Genomic DNA, 20,120 nt, shown 5'->3' with positions numbered 1-20,120 from the left:
GTATTACTGGCAAATTCAGTGGTCTTTCCCCCCTCCTTCTGTTTGTTTTCCTTAACCTCTTTTTAGTTCTATTCATTAGTCTTTCTTTTTGAATGTCTGGCATTCTACAGACCTAGGAATTTTGTTCTCTTTCCATGTATTATATTTTTCTTTGTCTCCTTTCTTGTATTGTCTTTTGTCTCTCATCAGCCTCATTCTTTCATATTTTATTATTTTTTTAAAGATTTAATTTGAGTGAACGAGAGAACTCGCACATGTGTGTACAAGCAGGAGAGACAGAGGGAGAACCATATTCCCCAATGAGCAGGGAGTCCGATGTGGGCTCTATGGGCTCTATGGAGCTCTATGTGGGTTCAGGACCTGACCTGAGCCGAAGGCAGATGCTTAACTGACTGAGCCACTCAGACGCCTCTCATTCTTTCAAATTTTATTTTTATTTATTTATTCATTTTTAAAAGATTTTGTTTATTTATTCACGAGAGACACACAGAGAGAGAGGCAGAGACACAGGCAGAGGGAGAAGCAGGCTCCATGCAGGAGCCAATGTGGGACTTGATCCTGGGACTCCAGGATCACGCCCTAGGCCAAAAGCAGGTGCTAAACCGCTGAACCACCCAGGTATTCCCTTTCAAATTTTAAATTGTTTACTTTCTTGTGGGCTGCTGGAGACACACAGACTTCTTTAAACTCAGGAATAGTCTGTTTGCATATCTGCCTCCTCTCCTTACTGGTAAGACTCCTCCAGGCTGAAATTATTGCCTTTCTCCAAGCTTTAGTTCCATTCATACCATCTCCCCCAAGCTTGCCTTGCTTACGGTAATTTATTTTCCTTTAAATTCTCAGGCATTTTACCTTCACTACCTCATACTTTATTTATTTATTTATTTATTTATTTATTTATTTATTTATTTATTTTTATTTTTTATTTTTTTACTACCTCATACTTTAAACAAACAATGTGTCAATGTCTTACTTCCTAGCTGAAATGCAAATCTTTGAGTATAAGGGCTGTACATCAGCTTATGTTTGTTTGTTTGCTTGGTAGGGGACAACGAACATAATACTCAACAAATATATTTGTTGGAGGAAGGGATCAACATAGTGGAGTAGGAAGATCCTAAGCTCACCTCCTCCCACAAACACACCAAAATGTACAACTACATACAGAACAACTACCTCTGAGAATGAAGGCTAACAAAACAGATCTTATACAAGTGAGAATATAAGGAAAAAACCACAATGAGATGGGTAGAAGGGGTGGAAATAGAATCCGGTTAGGACCCAAGCCTGGATGCAGTGACCCACAAACGGGAGGGATATTGTAACCTTAGAGGCCCTGGGGAACGAGGGGTCCAAATCCCACATTGCACTCCACAGCTCAGAAAACCTGCCCTAGGAAGACAAACAGCCATAATGCCTAGCTTTGAAAACCAGCAGGCTTCTGTTGGCTTATACCGGGAGAGTCAGAGGGGCAACCAGGAAACTGAGACTTTGCTCTTAAAGGACCTACACACAATCTCACTCACTGAGTCCCAGTGCAAAGTCCCAGCTTGAAAGGCCTCTGGGTATCATGTGAAGAGCCACTGACTAATTTTAGGGCATGTGCTGGATAGGCAGGGATCTGTTAGAACATTCTTCAGAGATGGAAGCACTGGTAGGCACCATTTTCTTTTTACTTCCTTTCTACCTAACTGGCTCAGCACTAAGTGGGTACCATTTCTGATTCTGTCCATCTGTTATGCTAGCACCATTTTCCAGCCCCAGTATTCCCCTACAGACTTGCCTCATCCAATTTACTCAACCCAGATCAGCACTCCTCCCAAGTGGCTCCCCTATCCCTAGTATTGGCATTGGAGCCCCTCTCAAACAGTTCCACTTGCCCCACCACACCATGTGGGAGGCCTTGGCCAGCATCAGTGGTCCCTCCAAGTGCCCCCATGCCAGGGGCCCAGCCCTGTACACTAGAGTATCTGCAATAGTTATACCTGGACCTTGTATCCAGTTACACTGGAGGCCTGTCCTGCCCTCCAGCAAGTCCAGGGCTGTCACAGCTTACAGGCAGGCGTGCAAGGAACCAACCTTGCACAACAGTGCACCTGTGGCAATCACAGCCAGGTGTTAGAGCCAGATAGGCTCGGGGCTAGCTGCATTTAACAGCATGTGTGTAGCAGTGATGGCTGGGCCTAATATACAGCCATAGCAAGGGAAAGCCTCACACAACAACATGTCCATACCAGTCATGATCCAGTCATAATAGAAGGGTATATGCAGCCCATACAGGGCACATTTTTGGGACACTGGCTCAGACGACCAAGAGTATTTGTGCAACTGGGCCCCACAGGGGCACATTCTTTATAAAACCATTCCTTCAGACAGGGAAATGTATCTGATCTACCTAATGCATAGAAACAAATGCAGAGAGTTAGGCAAAATGAAGAGACAAAGAAATATGTCCCAAATGAAAGAACAAGACAAAAATTAAAAAAAACCCACAAAAAACAAAAACCGAAAACGAAACCCCAAATGGCAAGCAAAATGGAGATAAGCAATCTGCCAGATAAAGTTCAAAGTAATGGTCATAAAAATGCTCACTGAACTAGGGAGAGGAATAGTTGAACACAGTGAGAACTTCAATAAAGAGACTGAAAATATAAAAAAGAACCAGTCAGTGCTAAAGAATACAATAACTGAAATGAAAACACACCAGAGATTCAATAACAGATTAGATGATGCAGAAGAATGAGCAGCAATATAGAAGACAGGGCAGGGATCCCTGGGTGGCGCAGCGGTTTGGTGCCTGCCTTTGGCCCAGGGCGCGATCCTGGAGACCCGGGATCGAATCCCACGTCGGGCTCCCGGTGCATGGAGCCTGCTTCTCCCTCTGCCTGTGTCTCTGCCTCTCTCTCTTTCTCTCTCTGTGACTATCATAAATAAATAAATAAAAAAAATAAAAAAAAAAATAAAACAATGCTCATATTAAAAAAAAAAAAAAAGAAGACAGGGCAGTGGAAATCATCCAATCAGAGCATCAAATATAAAAAGAATAAAGAATGAGGATAGTTTAATGGACCACTGAGTACTAACATTCATTATAGGAGTCCCAAGGAGAAAAAACAAAGAAAGGGAAAGCAAACCTATCTATAGAAATAATGACTGAAAAGTTCCCTAGCCTAGTAAAGGAAACAGACATCTAGGTGCAGGAAGCATGGAGAGTTCCCAATAGGACGAACCCAAAGTGAACCACACTAAGACACATTATAATCGAAGTGTCAACAGTTAAAAATTAAGAATCCTAAAAACAGCAAGAGAAAAACCACTAGTTATGGACAAGGGAACACCTGAAGATAACTAGCTGATTTTTTAGCAGAAACTTTACAAGCCAGAAGAGAGTGGCACAACAAGAATGCTGAAAAAGAAACAACTTACAACCAAAAATACTCTATCCAGCAAGGATATCACTCAGAATAGAAGGAGAGAGAAGGAGTTTCCCAGGCAAGCAAAACCTAAAGGAGTTCAAACTGGTCTTACAAGAAATGTTAAAGGGACATTTCATTAAATGGTAAAGAAAAGGCCATTACTAGAAATTTCAAAATAATGAAAGAAAACATTGCACTGGTAAAGGTAAGCATACAGTAAAGGTAGTAGACCAACAACATATATGCTAGTGTGAAGGATAAAAGATAGAAGTAGTATATTATCTTGATCTACAAAAATTAGTCAAGGAATTCTCAAAATAATATGTAAAATATGTCAAAAACATAAAACACGGCAGAGAGTAAAAATGTAGTGCTTTTAGAACAGGTTTGGGACGCCTGGGTGGCTCAGAGGTTGAGTGTCGGCCTTTGGCTAAGGGCGTGATCCTAGTCCCAGATCGAGTCCCGCATCGGGCTCCCTGTGAGGAACCTGCTTCTCTCTCTGCCTGTCTCTCTCTCTCTCTCTGTGTCTCTCATGAATAAATAAATAAAATCTTTAAAAAAAAATAAAATAAAACAGAGAAATTTATTAAAAAAAAAAAAGAACAGGTTTGAACTTAAGCCACCAACAACTTAAAAAGGACTGCTATATGCATAGTTTATTACATATGAACCTATGGTAACTACAAACCAAATACTTATAATAGAAGAGACAGGAACACAAATATATCACCAAGGAATGTCACCAACTTGCAGGGGAAGAGAGCAGTAATAGAGAAGAACAAAGAACTACAAAACAACCAAAAAACAACAAAATGACAATAAGTAGGTATTCATCAATAATTACTTTAAATGTAAATAGACTAAATGCTCCAATCAAAAGACATAGGGTGGCTAAATGGATACAAAAAACAAGACAAATATATATATTGCCTACAAGACACTCACTTCAGCACATACAAAGACTGAAAGTAAAGGAATGGAAAAAGATGAAAGCTGTGGTAGCAATTCTTATACTAAACAAAATAGACTTTAAACCAGAGACTGCAACCAGAGACAAAGAAGGGCATTAATAACGATCAAGAGATTATTCAACAAGAGGATATAACTCTTGTAAATATCTATGCACATAACATAGGGACACCTAAATACATAATGCAAATATTAACAGACATAGAGGGATAAAATTACAGCAATACAATAATAGCAGGGGATTATAAAACCCCACTTACTTCAAGGGATAGATTATCCAGATAGAAAATCAACACAGAAATATTGCTTTATATAACACATTAGACCAGATGGATTTAATAGATACATGAAGAGCGTTCCTTCCTAAACCAGCAGAATACACATTCTTTTCAAGTGCATACAGAACATTCTCTGGGATAGAGCACATGTTAGGCCACAAGATAAGTCTTAATACATTTAAGAAGACTGAAAACTCATTACACATCTTTTCCTACCACAACTGTATAAAAGCAGAAATCAATTAGAAGAAAAGGGGAAAAAACACAAAGTCCTGGAGGCACCTGGGTGGCTCAGTTGGTTAAGCATCTAACCCTTGATTTCGGTTCAGGTCATAATCTAATGGGTCATTAGACAGACCCCATGACAGTCTCTGTGCTCAGTGAAGAGTCCGCTTGAGATTTTTCCCCTTTGTCCTTCCTTACCCCAATTCAAGCATGCATGCACGAGCACTCTCTCTCTCTTAAATAAATAAATAAATCAACACACACACACACACACACACACACACACACACACACACACACAACAAATGGGTGCCTGGGTGGCTCAGGCAGTTAAGCTTCTGCCTTTGGTTCAGGTCATGATCCCAGAGTCCTGGGATCAAGCCCCAAGCTGGGCTCCCTGCTCAGCCGGTAGACTGCTTCTCCCTCTCCCCACTCGCCACCCCGCCCCCGCCCCGCTTGTATGCTCTCTCTCTTTCTTTCTCTCAAATAAATAAATAAAATCTTTAAAAAAAAATCAACCAACAAAAAACAAAACAAAACAAAACAAAAAAACCAAACAAACAAAAAACCCAACCACAAACTCCTGAAGGCTAAAGAACAATGAGTCAATGAAGAAATCAAAGAGGGAAATAAAAAAGATACCTTGATACGAATGAAAATGGAACCACAACAACCAAAACTTATGATAACATAACAAAAGCAATTATAAGAGGCAAGTTCATAGTGATACAGGCCTAGCTCAAGAAACAATAAAATTCCCAAATGAACAATCTAACTTTATACCTAAAGAAACTAGAAAGAGAGGAACAAAACCCAAAGTTAGTAGTAGGAAGGAAATAATAAAGACTAGAGAAGAAATAAATGAAACAGATAAAAAAATATATAAAGAAATCAATGAAATTAAGAGCTAATTAAAAAAAAAAGAATGTATCTTTAGTCAGACTCATTAAGAAAAGAGGGCCCAAATAAATAAAATCAGAAATGAAAGAGAAGTAGAACAGATACCAGAGAAATACAAAGGATCATAAGAGACTTCCACAAAAATTATATGTCAGTGAATGAAGCAACCTAGAAGAAATGGATAAATTCCGAGAAACACACAACCTTCCAAGACTGAATTACAGTGAAATAGAAAATCTGAACAGATTGGTTACTAGTAGTAAAATTGAATTAGGAATCAAAAAAATCCCAACAAACAAAAGTCTGAGCACAAAATTCACAGGTGAATTTTGCCCAACATTTAAAGAAGAGTTATACCTATTCTCAAATTATTCAAAAAAAAAAAAAAAAAAAAGAACAAGGAACAAACTTGTTCTATAGGTCTAGCTTCACCCTGACACCAAAACCATACAAAGATACCAGAAAAAAGCAACAAGCCAATATCTCTGATGAACATGGATGCAAGTATCAGCCACTAACAATCTGAAAACTAGGAAGGGACCACAAAAGACCCCGAATAACTAAAGTAATCTAGAGGAAGAAGACCAAGGCTAGCATTATCATACTCCCAGATTTCTAACTATACTACAAAACTCTAATAATCAAAACGCTATGTTACTCATACAAAAATACTTAGATCAATAAAACAGAACAGAGTCCAGGAATACATAGCCGATTAATCTGTGACTAAGGAGGGAAGAATATACAATGGGGAAAAGATAGTCTCTTCAATAAATGATATTGGGAAAACTGGAAAACTATATGCAAAGGAATGAAACCAGACCAATTTCTTATACCACATACAAAAATAACTCTAAATGGATTAAAGACCTAAATGTCAAGACTGGAAACCATAAAACTTCTAGAAGGACACGTATACAGCATGCATGCGTTGGACATCAGTCTTAGCAATATCTGTTTTGGATTTATCTCCTCTGGCAAGGGCAACAAAAGCAAAGATATGGGACTATACAAAGCTAAAAGAATTTTGCAAGCAAAGAAAATCATCAATATAGTAAAAAAGCAATTTATTATACCATTTGTATCACTTGATAATGGGTTAATATTCAAAATATAGAAATAACTCACACAACTCAATATTAACAGAAAACCACAATAGTCAAGAAATGGGCAGGGGATCTGAACAGATATTTTTGCAAAAAACATCAAATACAGATGGCCACCGGATATATGATAAGCTATGCAACATTACTAATCATTAGGGAAATGCAAATCAAAACCACAATGAGGCGCCACTTATACCTGTCAGAATGGCTAGTGTCAAAAAAAACCAAAAAAAAAAAAAAGCAAGAAATAACAAGTGTTGAGGAGGATAGGGAGAAAAGGAAAACTTGTGCACTATTGGTGGAATGCAAAATGGTATAGTCACCATGGGAAATAGCATGAAGGTTCTGAGAAAATTAAAAATAGAACCACCATATGATCTAGCAATTCCACTTTTGGGTATTTATCTGAAGAAAACAAAAGCACTAATTCAAAAACATATTTTGCTTCTATGTACATTGTGGCATTATTTACAATATTTAAGATACACATACAACCTGTGTCTATCATACATGAAAGGATAAAGATGTGAGATACACACACACACACACACACACACACAGAGGAATATTATTCAGCCATAAAAAGAATAAAATCTTGCCATTTGTGACAACATGAATGGACGGAGAGGATAGTATTCTAAGTGAAATAAGTCAGAGAAAGGCAAATACTGTATGATTTCACTTACATGTGGAATTTGAAAAAAAACCCAAACAAAACAGACTCACAAGGAAGAATCTGGTGGTTGCCACAGAGGGAAGTGTGTGGCAGTATGGGCAAAGTAGAGGAAGGGAAACAAAAGGTACAAGCTTCCAGTTATAAAATAAATAAGACATGGGAATGCAATGTACAACATAGAGAATATAGTTAATAATATTGTAACAGCTTTGTAGGGTAAAAGATAGTAGCTTAATTTATTCTGGTGTTCATTTTGAGTAAGGGACAGGCAGGGATAGGTAGAGAGAGACAGGTAAGGGGCTACTGGCCAGGCTCACAGAAATCCTAGATGCGGAGAAATGTTATAGATTTTATGTATTTATCCGAGAGAGAGAGAGAGAGAGAGAGAGAGAGAGGCAGAGACACAGGCAGAGGGAGAAGCAGGCTCCATGCAGGGAGCCTGATGTGGGACTTGATCCTGGGACTCCGGGACCACACCCTGGGCCGAAGGCAGGCGTTAAACCGCTGAGCCACCCAGGGATCCCTAGATGAGATATTTTCATGAAAGTTATAAACAAAAACCAGAGCTAAGGGGATATAAGGAGACTATCTTGTCTGTTTTAAATGTTATAGAGGAGATATTTTTATGAAAGTTACAAATTGACCATTGAAACTTCCCACACTTGAAGAAGTCAACATGGTGCTCCCAGTGGTGAGGTTAAGCTCACCAGTTAGTTTCCTATAAAAGATCTACCATAAAAGCCCTCGTGGCAACCCATTCAGGACACTCCTCTCACCCTAGAGAGCTTTTTTCTTTCCTTTCAGTTCTCACTTTCACTTAATAAACTTTCACTTCACTTTTTTGAGTCCCAGAGATTCATTCTCTAACTCTGTGAGACAAGAACCCTGCAACACTGCAACAGCTTCATAATGTATATATGTTGAATCACCATCTTGTACACCTCAAAGTCATATAATATTTTATGCCAACCCATACTGAGAAATATTTGTTGACTGAAAAAGGGCACGTTTTGTAGTTTTAATGCAATACAGTCAACATGTACATCTCATTTAGGTGTGCATATTAAAAATTATTTTTCTTTTGTCCTTTTCAGCCTCTGATTGTGATTGACAATCCTTGTTAGAAAGGTACCATATGCAACATTTTTGAAAGAAAAAAAATATTAAAAGATGGCAAAAGCAGGTCTGTAAGAGATCATGGGGATAAATATTTAAAAGGTTGTTACTGTGTGACACGGTTTTGCAGTGTAAAGATTTTTTTTTTTTTTTTCGAGAGATTCAAGAAACTGAAGTTCAGCCAGGTTTAATTTACCCAAGGTGAACAAAAAAGTAAATGGCTGTGCTGTTTCAGAAACCCACGTCTGCTTGATTTCAAACAGCAAGGCAGTCCTAGCGCTGAGATTCGTTAATTCCTACAATTCATAGTTTTGAGAATTGAATGACATAATTTCTTTAAAAAAGCATTCGGCACAGTAGTTGGCAGTCAACAAATGTTGCTCTCACACATCTGTCTGGAGCTGGGTCTGTTTAAACAGTAGGGTAAGAAAAGCTGGCTGAATTATACTTGTTTCCAACTCTTCTAAGAAATGCTCATGTTTGATTACAGTAATCCTATGTCCTTCCTCATACTGAGGCTAGAAAAAAAAAATACCTGGCAGTGTTTCAAATCATGACTATTTCTCCCCCTGGTCAAGTAAAGGGATTTAGATGTTGTCAGCTGACAGAGGCTCAATGAACCAATAATTTATTTCTGTAAAATATAATTTTGTGTGTGTGTGTGTGCGCTTATGGTTTGGTGTCCCCCCCCCCCGCCCCCCGCCACGAGTGCCGGTGTGCTTGTGATTTGTTAAGAACCTGCAACGTAAACTTCGGGGGGTCCCAGGAACAGGTTGGCCTCTAAGGGTTGACAAGCAAGAGGTCTCGGGCTCCGTAGTCTCTTTGCCTCTTGCTCTCGCCGTCTGTTTTCTGTCGGGTCCCCCAGAACCCGCCACTCCGCCCGCAGCAAGCCCGCATCGCCCCCCGCAGAAAGTGGGGCAACACAGGCTCACCGTGCCTCGGAGCACACGCTCGGTATCCATCCGGGGCGGCAAACCGTACAAAACGGCCGTCCCAGCGCGCCGCACGTCCAGGTGCAGGGGCCGCCGCGGCGCTTCCGGATTCCTTCCTCTTCAGCCCGCTGCACCTGGGCGCGGGCGGCGCGCGGCTCCCCGGCCCTGACGTCACCGCACCTGGCACCAGCTGGGGTGCCGGCCGAGGGCCGGGACGCGGAGGGGGCGGGGCAGGGAGAAGGGGGGTTCTCGCGAGACTTCCCGCCTCCCGGGGCCGGCTCCCGGCACCTTCCCGGCCTCCGTGGGGTCTCCCGCTCAGCTTTCGGCGTCGCGTTCCGGGACGGCGGTGGCGTCCGCGAGCGGCGGGAGGCGGGCTCCGGGGTCCGGCGGTTAGGACTCGGCGGCCGGGGCGAGCCGGCAGGTCCCAGCCCTGCTGCGGGATCCACCGGGGCTGGGAAGGCAGCCGTCCGGGCGGGCGGCGGAGGGCGGCGGAGGGCGGCGGAGGGCCCGCCCGCCACCGCGACTTCGGCCGCCGTCGCCACCGCCGCCGCCTCTGCCTCTCGCTCGCGGGCCGCGCTGACGGGACAGTCCGGGGGGCGCCGCGGGCGGATGGAGGCGCCTCTTCGCCCCGCCTGAGCTCAGGAGGAGCGAGCGCCGAGCGCGGGGCCCGCCTCCGCCGCCAGTGCGGCCGCGCGAGCAGCCGGAGGAGGAGCCGCGAGCGCCGGGCTTCTCCCCGCGGGAGCCCCCAGCATGGGTAAGACACTCGCGGGCGCTTCCCGCCGCCCCGCCGGGCCTCCGGGCCTCCGGGTCTCGGCCCCGGCCCGCCGCCCCTCCTCGCCCTGCCTTCCGCCCCCCTCTGCTCGAGGAGAACTTGGTCCGAGGGTTTGCGGGTGCCTTGTCCCGCCCCCCCCCCCCCCCGCCTCTTCCCGCCCTCGGGAAAGGTGAGGAAACGCGGCAGGGGCGCCCGGCCCGGCCCTCGCCCCCCGCCCCCCGCCCGGCCAACCTCAGCCTGAACTTCCCAGCCTCTCCTGCCCTCCCCGATTCCGGTCGCATGGGGGAGGGGGATGGAAAAACTTAACAAAGTGGCTCTTTAAACTTCTTTATCTTCTGCTCGGCGTTGTGTAGATTGGCCTTTTTAAGAAGGTCTCCGTTTGTTGTTAGTAGGAGAGGTAATCTTCCCCCCCCCCCCCACCCCCTCCGCTGAGACTTGCAAGGGATGCCTCGAGGACGGGGAAGCCGGAGTACATACTGCGTTTTTACCTAGGCGAGCGTGTTGGCACCCGGACCTGAGATCCCTTCCCGAGTGCGGGGTTGGGGTTTGATAGGTTTTCAGGGTTGAACCCTTTGAGAAGCTGTTTCCTGTTTGGAGTCAGACTTCCTTGCTGGAGGAGACAAAACTACAGCTACAAGGCCTTATATGTATGGTACTTAACTATGTGCCTTTTTTTTTTTTTTTTTTTTTTTTTTTTTTTTTTTTTTTTTTTACTATGTGCTTTTTAAAGTTTAGTTTGGAGCTAGAGAAAGCAGAATGTGTTGCAGCCTGGTTGAAAGGGAGTGTTGTTGAGCGATGTAACAGTTCTCTTGATAAAAGATTTCGGTGTGGGCTGGGCACTGTCTCTCTCGCAATCCCTTAAATTAAAAGCAACCTAAAAGCAGTGTGCGTGCCAGTATAAAAGTGTGCCATTATAAAACATAGATTTGTGCTACCAGCGAGCATAAGCATGTTCTGTAAGAATGATCCCAGTTTTGAGTTTTTACAGACCAAATCAGGAAGACTCTACCAAAGGTTTTTTTTTTTTTTTTGGTAGTTGAGAATTGATACTCTTCATATCAAACACATTGTTAACCGAAATTAATAATTCATGCAACTAACAAATGATTTAGAAGCAGGACAAATACTGACGACTGCTGATGTGGCACCTTCTGCCCACACAATGTTTTGTGAGAAATGCTTTAAGCAGTGTTTACAGATCCTCGCTTAGCTCTTTTGTGTTTTGCCGCACTTTCTACTTTTATGTCTTTCAGGTAACCTTTGTAGACAAAGTGCTCTTAAACCCCCGGACAGTAAAAACCTTTTGCTGTTGGCACCTTTCAAATGAATTCCTTTTTAATTGGTTGAGTTTACTGAGTGTTTGAATTTTTTATTCCTGTAAGCATCAAATGATAAAACCACTTTAACTGATTTGGATGAAAAGCGTACTAAAATATGTGTCTTTTTTGTTTTAAATAGGATGTGGAATGTAATTCAACCTCTTGATGACCTAGGGTCATCATTTGTGACCATCAGTTGCTGAGATGCCTTGAGTAATGTGTTGGATTGTATGTTGGACTGTTGATCAGATTCCTTTGCATTTTGGAGTTATTTAAATATTTTCCTGCTTTCCTATTGGATGTTCTTGTCACTGTGATTAGTGTCCCCTTCACCCTCCCTTCTCTAATTTTTCTAGTGTGGGAATCCTATTCAGATTTGTAATTCTGCGCAAGGGGAAATAAGTATACCCTTACTTAGTGTGTGAGATATTATCTTGAGGAAAATTAGCATTAATACTTGGACATTGGAGTATCTGTTTTAATTGTTCAGAGTCCTTTTCTTAGTGACTTTTCTGCTGTGCTCTGGTTAGGCAAGTTGCCACATTATCTAGGTAAAGTGTGATGTTTGTATGCTTTCAACTTGCCTACCCTGAATGTATTTTGAAGGTTGATTATTCGAGGGCATTTGTAGTTAGTTTTTGAAAGGTATTTGTCAGACATTTACATATGAACATATACTTTAAATTTATCGGTATGTAATAATTCATGTTAAAGTTATCAAAATCATTTAAAAAGAGCTTTTTCTTTAAGTCTCATTTGCTTGGTTTTGTTATCAGCAGTCTTTATTATAATTTAAGATGGCAGGTTAAATATATGTTACTTTATCTGGTGTGTCACAAAATGAAAAAGTCTTTAATTTCTTCGTTTTGAAATAACTTGGATACCTATTAAGTGATGGCTCCTAATATGTGTACTATTTAAGTATAGCTAGAGGGTTAAGAGCACGGCTCCAGACTGGGACAGCTTAAGGTCAAATTCTGGCTCTTCTACCTATTGGCTGTTATGACTGAGCAAGTTACTTAACCTGTCTGTGCTTCAGTTTCTTACTCCGTAAATGGGGTAAAAATAACCTCAGGTTGTTAAGGGGATTGGATGGGCTAATACTGATAAAGTGCTTGGAACATGGCCGGTGCTGATTGCTGTATTTTCATTTTCGAATGATTTCCCCAATTCTTGCACCAACTTATAAAAACAGTTCTCAATTTTTGACATTTGTTAGAAGGGGTATATTGCATTTACAGGTGGGATAAGATGTTTTGTAGGAATGCAGAAATTAATTTTTCCCCAGAACTTTAGTTTTATTTAATGTGTTCTTAGAAAAATTGTGTAGGAAGGATTTTTTCCCTGTTTTGATTCTATTTTGAAAAAGTCCATTATTGATAATAAGTTTAGTAGTTTCAGAAAAAGTAAATGGGATGAATTCTAGGAGAGACTAGTTCGAGTTTTATGTTAAATTAAAGCACTGCTTTTAGTTTCTTCATTTGTTATATATAGAAGAAAACATATAGAAGTTTGAGGTATCTTGTGTGAAAGTTTAGGGAGAGTTTAGAGAGACACAAAGGCAAAACGTACTTTTCTTATTCTAGAAGTACAGATCTGGATTTTGGAGGGGAAAAAGACCTCACATGGCACAAAGTGTTGCTGTAGGTGAATTTTTAGGTTTGAAAATGTAAGTGGATTTTAAGGATTGAATTTCTGTTAATTTTAGATAAGGTTATGAACTTATTAGTTTAAATTGTTTTTTTAAATTCATATATGGCCAGTCAATGTGTTTGAATTCTGAGGCAGTTTTAATGGGCAGAAATGTGCAATTTGTGTAGAGATATATGCACATTATAATAGTGATTTATTTCCTTATTTTACTTTGTTGCAATATTTGGAGAAAAATCTTGATTTATGCAGATAACTAGTGGCAAATGGAAATTGCCTGCTAAGGGCTCACTGTTTAGTCTCAGGATTTACTTCAGATAAATGAATCCAGAGCATGAAATAGGAATATTAGAAATTTTTGTTTCAAAGTTGGATCACTGACAAAACTAATAATAAGTTATATTCTTTAATTAGTGAGTACTTGTGATCAGGTTTTTCTAAGTGTTTCTCACTTTGAATAGTTATAGTTCCATAAAATCTCGTTAAGGGTGGAAATTCACACTGATTATACTTTATATTTTTCTATGGAAACTAGCCTGACGTTTGCCATGTAATTCTCTGAATGAGAGTTTGCAGAGTAAAATGGTGTCACATTAACTTAATAAGATCTAAATTTTAAGGCATTTGAGGTAAAGACAAAGTTGTAAAACATGAAGTGCTTTTGGTTCATTCCATTTGCCAATCAAAAATACCTCCAAAATTTTATTTGTATGTAATCCAGATCTGTGATTTATTTTCCCCTCTCATCTGTCATGGAATATTCTCTGTGAAATGTATTTTAATCTCAAATCAATGTGATCTATCACATCAATAAAAGAAAGGATAATAACCATATTATCATTTCAATAGATGTAGAAAAAGCATTTGACAAAGTACAACATCCATTCATGATAAAACCCTCAACAAAGTAAGTTTAATAAAAGCCGTTTGTGAAAAACTATAACATTATCCTCAATGCGGAAAAACAGAGCTTTTCCCCTAAGGTCAGGAACAAGACAAGGAAGGATGTCTGTTCTCACCGCTTTGATTCACACAACAAGAAGAAATAAAAGGCATCCAAATTTGTAAGGAAGAAGTAAAACTTTCCCTATTTGCAGGTGACATGACAGTCTATATAGAAAATCTGAAAGACTGCACCAAAACACTGCTAGAACTGATAAATGAATTAAGTCTTAGGATGCAAAATCAATGTATGGAAATCTGTTGCGTTTATATATGCCAATAAGGAAGCAGCAGAAAGTGAAATGAAGAAAACAGTCCCGTTTACAACTGCACCAAAAATAAAGATACCTAGGAATGAACATAGCCAAAGAGGTGGAAGACCTGTATTCCAAACAGTATAAAACATTGATGAAAGAAACTGAAGATGACACAAAGAAATGGAAAGAAAGGCATTCCATGGTCATGGATTGGAAGAATAAACATTTTAAAATGTCTATACTACCTAGAGCAACCTACACATTTAACGCAATCCCTATCCAAATACCAATAGCATTTTTCATACGACTTAGGACAAGCTGTCCTAACATTTGTGTGGAACACAAAAGACCCTAAATAGCTAAAGCAATCTTAAAAAAGAATAGCAAAGCTCGAGCCATCACAATTCTGGACTTCAAGTTACATTACAAAACTGTAGTAATCAAAACAGTAAGGTCCTGGTACAAAAATAGACACCTAGGTAAGTTGAACAGAAAATCCAGAAATAAACCTACAGTTATAAACCTAAAATTAAGTGGTCAGTCTTTGACAAAGCAGAAAAGGATATTCCAATGGGAAAAGGACAGTGTCTTCAACAAATGGTGTTGGGAAAACTGGATGGCCACTTGCAAAACAATGAAACTGGACCACTTCCTTACACCATACACAAAAATAAATTCGAAATGGATTAGAGACCTAAATGAGAGACCTGAAACCATAAAAATTCTAGAAGAGAACATAGCCAGTAACTTCTTTGAAATCAGTCATAGCAACTTCTTTCTAGATAGATCTATCTCTCCCGAGGCAAGGAGAAACAAAAGCAAAAATGAACTACTGGAATTACATCAAATTAAAAGTTTCTGCACAGCAGGAGAAACAGTCAAAATTAAAAGGAAACCTGCAGAATGAGAGAAGATATTGGCAAATGATGTATTCAATAAAGGGTATAAATATCCAGCAATATAAAGAACTTTTATAAAACTCAACACCCAAACCCCACATAATCCAATTAACAAATGGGCAGACGACATGAATAGACATTTTTCCAAGAAGACATAGATTGGTCAGCAATGACATGAAAAGATGCTCAATATCACTTATCAGGCAAATACAAATCAAAACTATAATGAACTATCTCACCTCACATCTGTCAGAATGGTTAAAATCATCAACACAAGAAAAACAGGTATTGGTGAGGAGGATGTGGCGAAAAAGGAATATTCATGCACTGTTGGTGGGAATACAAACTGGTATAAGCACTCTGGAAAACAGTGTGGAGGTTTCTCAAAACATTAGAAATAGAACTACCTTATGTCCAGCATTTGCACTACTAGAAAGAATACAAAAGAATACAAAGAATACAAAAATACTAATTCAGAGGGTTACATGTACCCCTATGCTTGCTTGCTTGATTTGTTTATTTATTTATTTAGAGGGAGGTGTGGGGCAGGGGGAGAGAGAGAAAAATCCCAAGCAGGCTCCACGCTGAGTGTGGAGCCTGATGTGGGGCTCGTTCTCATGATCCGGAGATCATGAGCTGAAATCATGAGTCAGATGCTTAACTGACTGAGCCATCCAGGCATCCCATGCACCCCTATATTTATAGCAGAATTATTTACAATAGCCAAGATATAGAAACAGTCCACATGTCCAATGACTGGTGAATGGATAAAGAAGATGTATATATACGTGTATGTGCACACACACATTGGAATGTTAGTCAACCATAGAAAAGCGTGAAATCTTGCCATTTGCAATGACATGGATGGAGCTAGAGAATATAATGCTAAATGAAATAAGTCAGAGAAAAATACTATATAATTTCAGTCATGTGGAATTTAAGAAACAAATGAGCAAAGGGGAAAAAAAAAGATGAAGCAAGAAAGACTTCATCGTAGAGAGCAAATTGATGGTTACCAGAGGGAAGGTGAGTGGGGGATGGGTGAAATATGTGATGAGGATTAAGGAGTACACTTGTGGTGAGTATTGGGTGTTGATTGGAAGTGTTGTATCACTATATTGTATACCTGAAACTAATATAGTACAGTATGTTTACTAACGAATTAAAAATCTAAAACGTTTTTTAAGTACAATAAATGCTTAATTTTCTAATGTATATGTAAAAAGTGATGTCATGGCAAGGGCTTGAAGATAGGCAAAGAGAAGTGTAATGATTCCTGATTTGGGTGAGAAGAGGACAAAGCGGCAGTTTTATTTTCTAGGTAAACTGGTGAAGCATTGTATTAAAGATCTGAAAGTGTTCGGTTTGTGTTCAAAAGAGAAGGACTAATAAAATCTAATATGTGATTAAAATTAGGTAAGTTGGGTTATCATTATGATGGATCTGTGACTTGCTTAGTGGTAGAATTTGATATCCAGCTACTAGCTAGATGACCTCAAGCAGGATTTTGGTCTTTCTAGATGGAGAAGAGGCCAAAACACTGGTCTGGGGAATCTGCATAGAGGTCCATATATTCCTATATTTAGCCTATCAGCATGAGGAATATGTGTAGTAAAAGGCAGTTTATTGATAGATGGAGTGGGCCAACTTGGTGTGAGAGAAGAATGGTGGTAGCAGGCAGTAGGTAGAGGTCCAGACTGACACCTTGTGGGAAAAGGGAGGAAATGGGGTTTGGCAGTAGATATTGAAGACCTAACCATAAGGAAACAAACCAGATAGGGCTCAGATTTTTTTTTCTTTTTAAGATTTTATTTATTTATTTGTGAGAGACACAGAGAGAGAGAGGCAGAGACACAGGCAGAGGGAGAAGCAGGCTCCATGCAGGGAGCCCGACGCGATCTCAGTTCTCCAGGATCAGGCCCTGGACTGAAAGCGGCGCTAAACCGCTGAGCCACTGGGGCTGCCCTAGGGCTCAGATTTTTATGAGAGATGCAAGGTAGGTATTTATTTCCAGGAACAAAAATGAACTTGGTTATTGGAATTGTTTAGGATGAGCCAAGCAGTAATACTAATGAGACGCCAAGCTCCAGAGCTATAGATCTTGTATATTTTCTGTCTTCAGAGAATATCAGTAGTCTGTATTAGTACCTGGATCTATAAGTGGCCCTGAAGAGATTCTCTGTTGAAAGGCTTGAGAGGATATTCTCTCTGGTCACAGTCTAGGATTCCTTCTGTTTATTTGGTCCCAGGGATTTGATGTGTCTGCTTTTTCTTTGCTGCTTTTTTTTTCCCACCTGAGTTCCTCCTCTTTCACACCCATTGGCAAAGCAGGTTCTGTTTCAGAAACAAGAACACAATCCTTAACAAGTGTTGAGTAATCATAGCCACCAATATAATGTTAAACAGGCAAGGAAGACAAAAAATTTCAAAGTATCACTAATTATTGGTTTCTTAGTTTCACTGAAGTGGAGTTAGGCAATTTGTTAGACTTGGGTTTTTGTTTTTTGTAGAGTGTACTGCCGTTTTCACTCCTCCCTTTTCTCTACATTTCTTTTAGGTTTGTGCTAGATGTTTAGGCTGGTTCACAGAATCATTTATTACCATTGTTAAGTAGATAAAATTCCTTCATAATCTTATTAGGGCTTCTCTGACCCAAGACTGCATTACAGTACCAGTTCAAGTACCAGTTCAAGAGTTGACTCTTTTTAAATTTAATTTTGTTTATTTATTCATTCATGAGAGGGGGTGGGGTGGAGCGGTGCAGAGACACAGGCAGAGGGAGAAGCAGGCTCCATGCAGGGAGCTGGACGGGGGACGCGGGATCGAGTCCCGGGTCTCCAGGATCATGCCCTGGGGCTGAAGGCAGCGCTAAACTGCTGAGCCACCCAGGCTGCCCATCAAGAGTTGACTCTTGAAAAACTCTGGGGTTAGGGATGCTGAAGACTGCCCCCCTCTCTGAAGTTGAAAATTCCAGTATAACTTTGATTCCCCCAAGACTTGGCTAATTGTCTGCTTTTGGCCAGAAGCCTTACCGATAAAACAGTCAATTAACACATCATATTTTGTATGTTGTGTGTATTATTTATTGTAGTCTTACAATAAAGTAAGAGAAAAGAAAATGTTATCAAGAAAGTAAAAATGGGCGTCTGGCTGCCTTAGTTGGTAAAGCATAGGGCTCTTGGCCTCGGGGTCCTGCGAGTTTGAATCCCATGTTGGGCCTGGAGCTTACTTAAAAAAAAAAGGAGGAGAAAATACATTTGCAGTATTACACTGTATTTATTGTAAAAAATCTATGTAAATGGACCCGAGCAGTTCAAACCTGTGTCCATGGGTCTAATGTACTTTCATTTTCAGTCAGAACCCTTGGTTTTAGCTCCAGGTGAGTTAGTCATTTTCCTTTTGGAGTCCCAAAAGTTTCCTCCTTTGGACTAAGTTTGATATTGTTTCTTTTTAAAATTTTTTTGGTTTTTGTTTTTGAAGGTCTCAGGTACCTGGATGTTCTACTCTCTTAGTGACCATTTTCATTCAACTGAAAATGTATTTACTAGTTTGCATTTAAAGGAGCTTTTTACTCTAAGAAGAAATTGCTTATAAAAAATTCATTGTTCTAAATTGATATGTAGCCTAAGATGTTGATCTGTTGCCAGATATGGCAATGTTATAGACTCTTTCTTTCCTAGAACCTATTTATACCATATCAGTCCTTTCCATTGCCTCTAAGAGACTTTCATTTTATAATTTTCCAATTCCATATCTGTTAATTAAACTTCCCATCATGATTCCATTCTTTTTCTCAACTGATTTACAAAACAGAGATGACTAGTACAGGATCCTAAATTCCAGTGTCTATTTTGGTGTCTGGTAGCTTGTTTTTTTGATGATTTGGTGTTCAGGTAATTTCAAGAGAGAGAGAGATTGTGTGGTACCTAATCAATGGGAGTTTCTAGTAGAAAAATGCTTTATAAGTGTGGTAAACAAATAGTTACCGCCAACATTAAGAGAAGGGTTCTGTTGCAAGGTCTTAGGGTCAAGGAAAGGAGCTTTATATGAAAGATAAGTCAAGTATATGCCTTAACGTGAGGAATGTCATTAATGCCATGCTAGGTGCTAGGAGTTTAGGACAAATATATGTTTCCATGCGGTAAGTAGTTTGTAACAGTGTTATGGGTTAGGCCTATTATTAGAATCACATGGATTAAAAAAAAAATACCACAACCCCTGGAGATTTTGACATAAATGTTCTTTCTTTTCCTCCCTCCTGGGGTGATGAGTGTTGTAAATGTTTTGGGAAGGCTTGTAGGGCTATGATAGGAATAAAACTTAGCATGTGAATCATTAGAATCCAAACAGGAGAGGGAACGCACATTAAGATGATGTATTCGTTGTCAGAAATGTTAAAATGTTATAGGAGAAGCATAAGAAGATCAGGATATAGATTTCTGTGTTGGAGGGCAAATGGAATTTGTTCTTCTCTCATTAGTTTGACCAGTGACACAGTAAAGATGTGGCAGTAGCCAAGATATATATGTATTTTCCTATTCCTGGCACTGAGTCTTTAGAGTTAGATAAACCTTCATTTGAACTGGTATCTTTAAGATCCTTTAACCTGAAATATTAGAACTGTCTTAACATTGTTAGTATCTATCTGTGCCTTAGTACTGAG

At 40.1% G+C, this 20,120-nt stretch overlaps 2 protein-coding genes across 3 annotated transcripts in view; one reads left to right on the top strand and one right to left on the bottom strand.

Annotated features, from left to right (window-relative positions):
- LOC144316726 (uncharacterized) overlaps positions 1-10,370 on the bottom strand; it is a 42,937-nt gene extending 32,567 nt beyond the window's left edge. The window contains exons 1-2 of the mRNA XM_077902613.1: positions 10,286-10,370; positions 9,619-10,255 (exon numbers count right to left, since the gene is read on the bottom strand). Of these exons, the coding sequence (XP_077758739.1) occupies positions 9,619-10,255; positions 10,286-10,370 (722 nt within the window). The remainder of the gene's footprint in view (positions 1-9,618; positions 10,256-10,285) is intronic.
- CD2AP (CD2 associated protein) overlaps positions 9,928-20,120 on the top strand; it is a 144,658-nt gene continuing 134,465 nt past the window's right edge. Inside the window, exon 1 of one of the 2 annotated variants that reach the window (XM_077903736.1) lies at positions 9,928-10,372. In XM_077903736.1, coding sequence (XP_077759862.1) covers positions 10,369-10,372 — 4 coding nt within the window. In that variant the 5' untranslated portion in view covers positions 9,928-10,368. The remainder of the gene's footprint in view (positions 10,373-20,120) is intronic. The other variant, XM_077903737.1, reaches the window with a different exon arrangement.

This window comes from Canis aureus, chromosome 7, assembly GCF_053574225.1.
Source record: "Canis aureus isolate CA01 chromosome 7, VMU_Caureus_v.1.0, whole genome shotgun sequence".
NCBI classification, from domain to species: Eukaryota; Metazoa; Chordata; class Mammalia; order Carnivora; family Canidae; genus Canis; species Canis aureus.
This window is presented reverse-complemented; position numbering and strand designations above follow the sequence as displayed.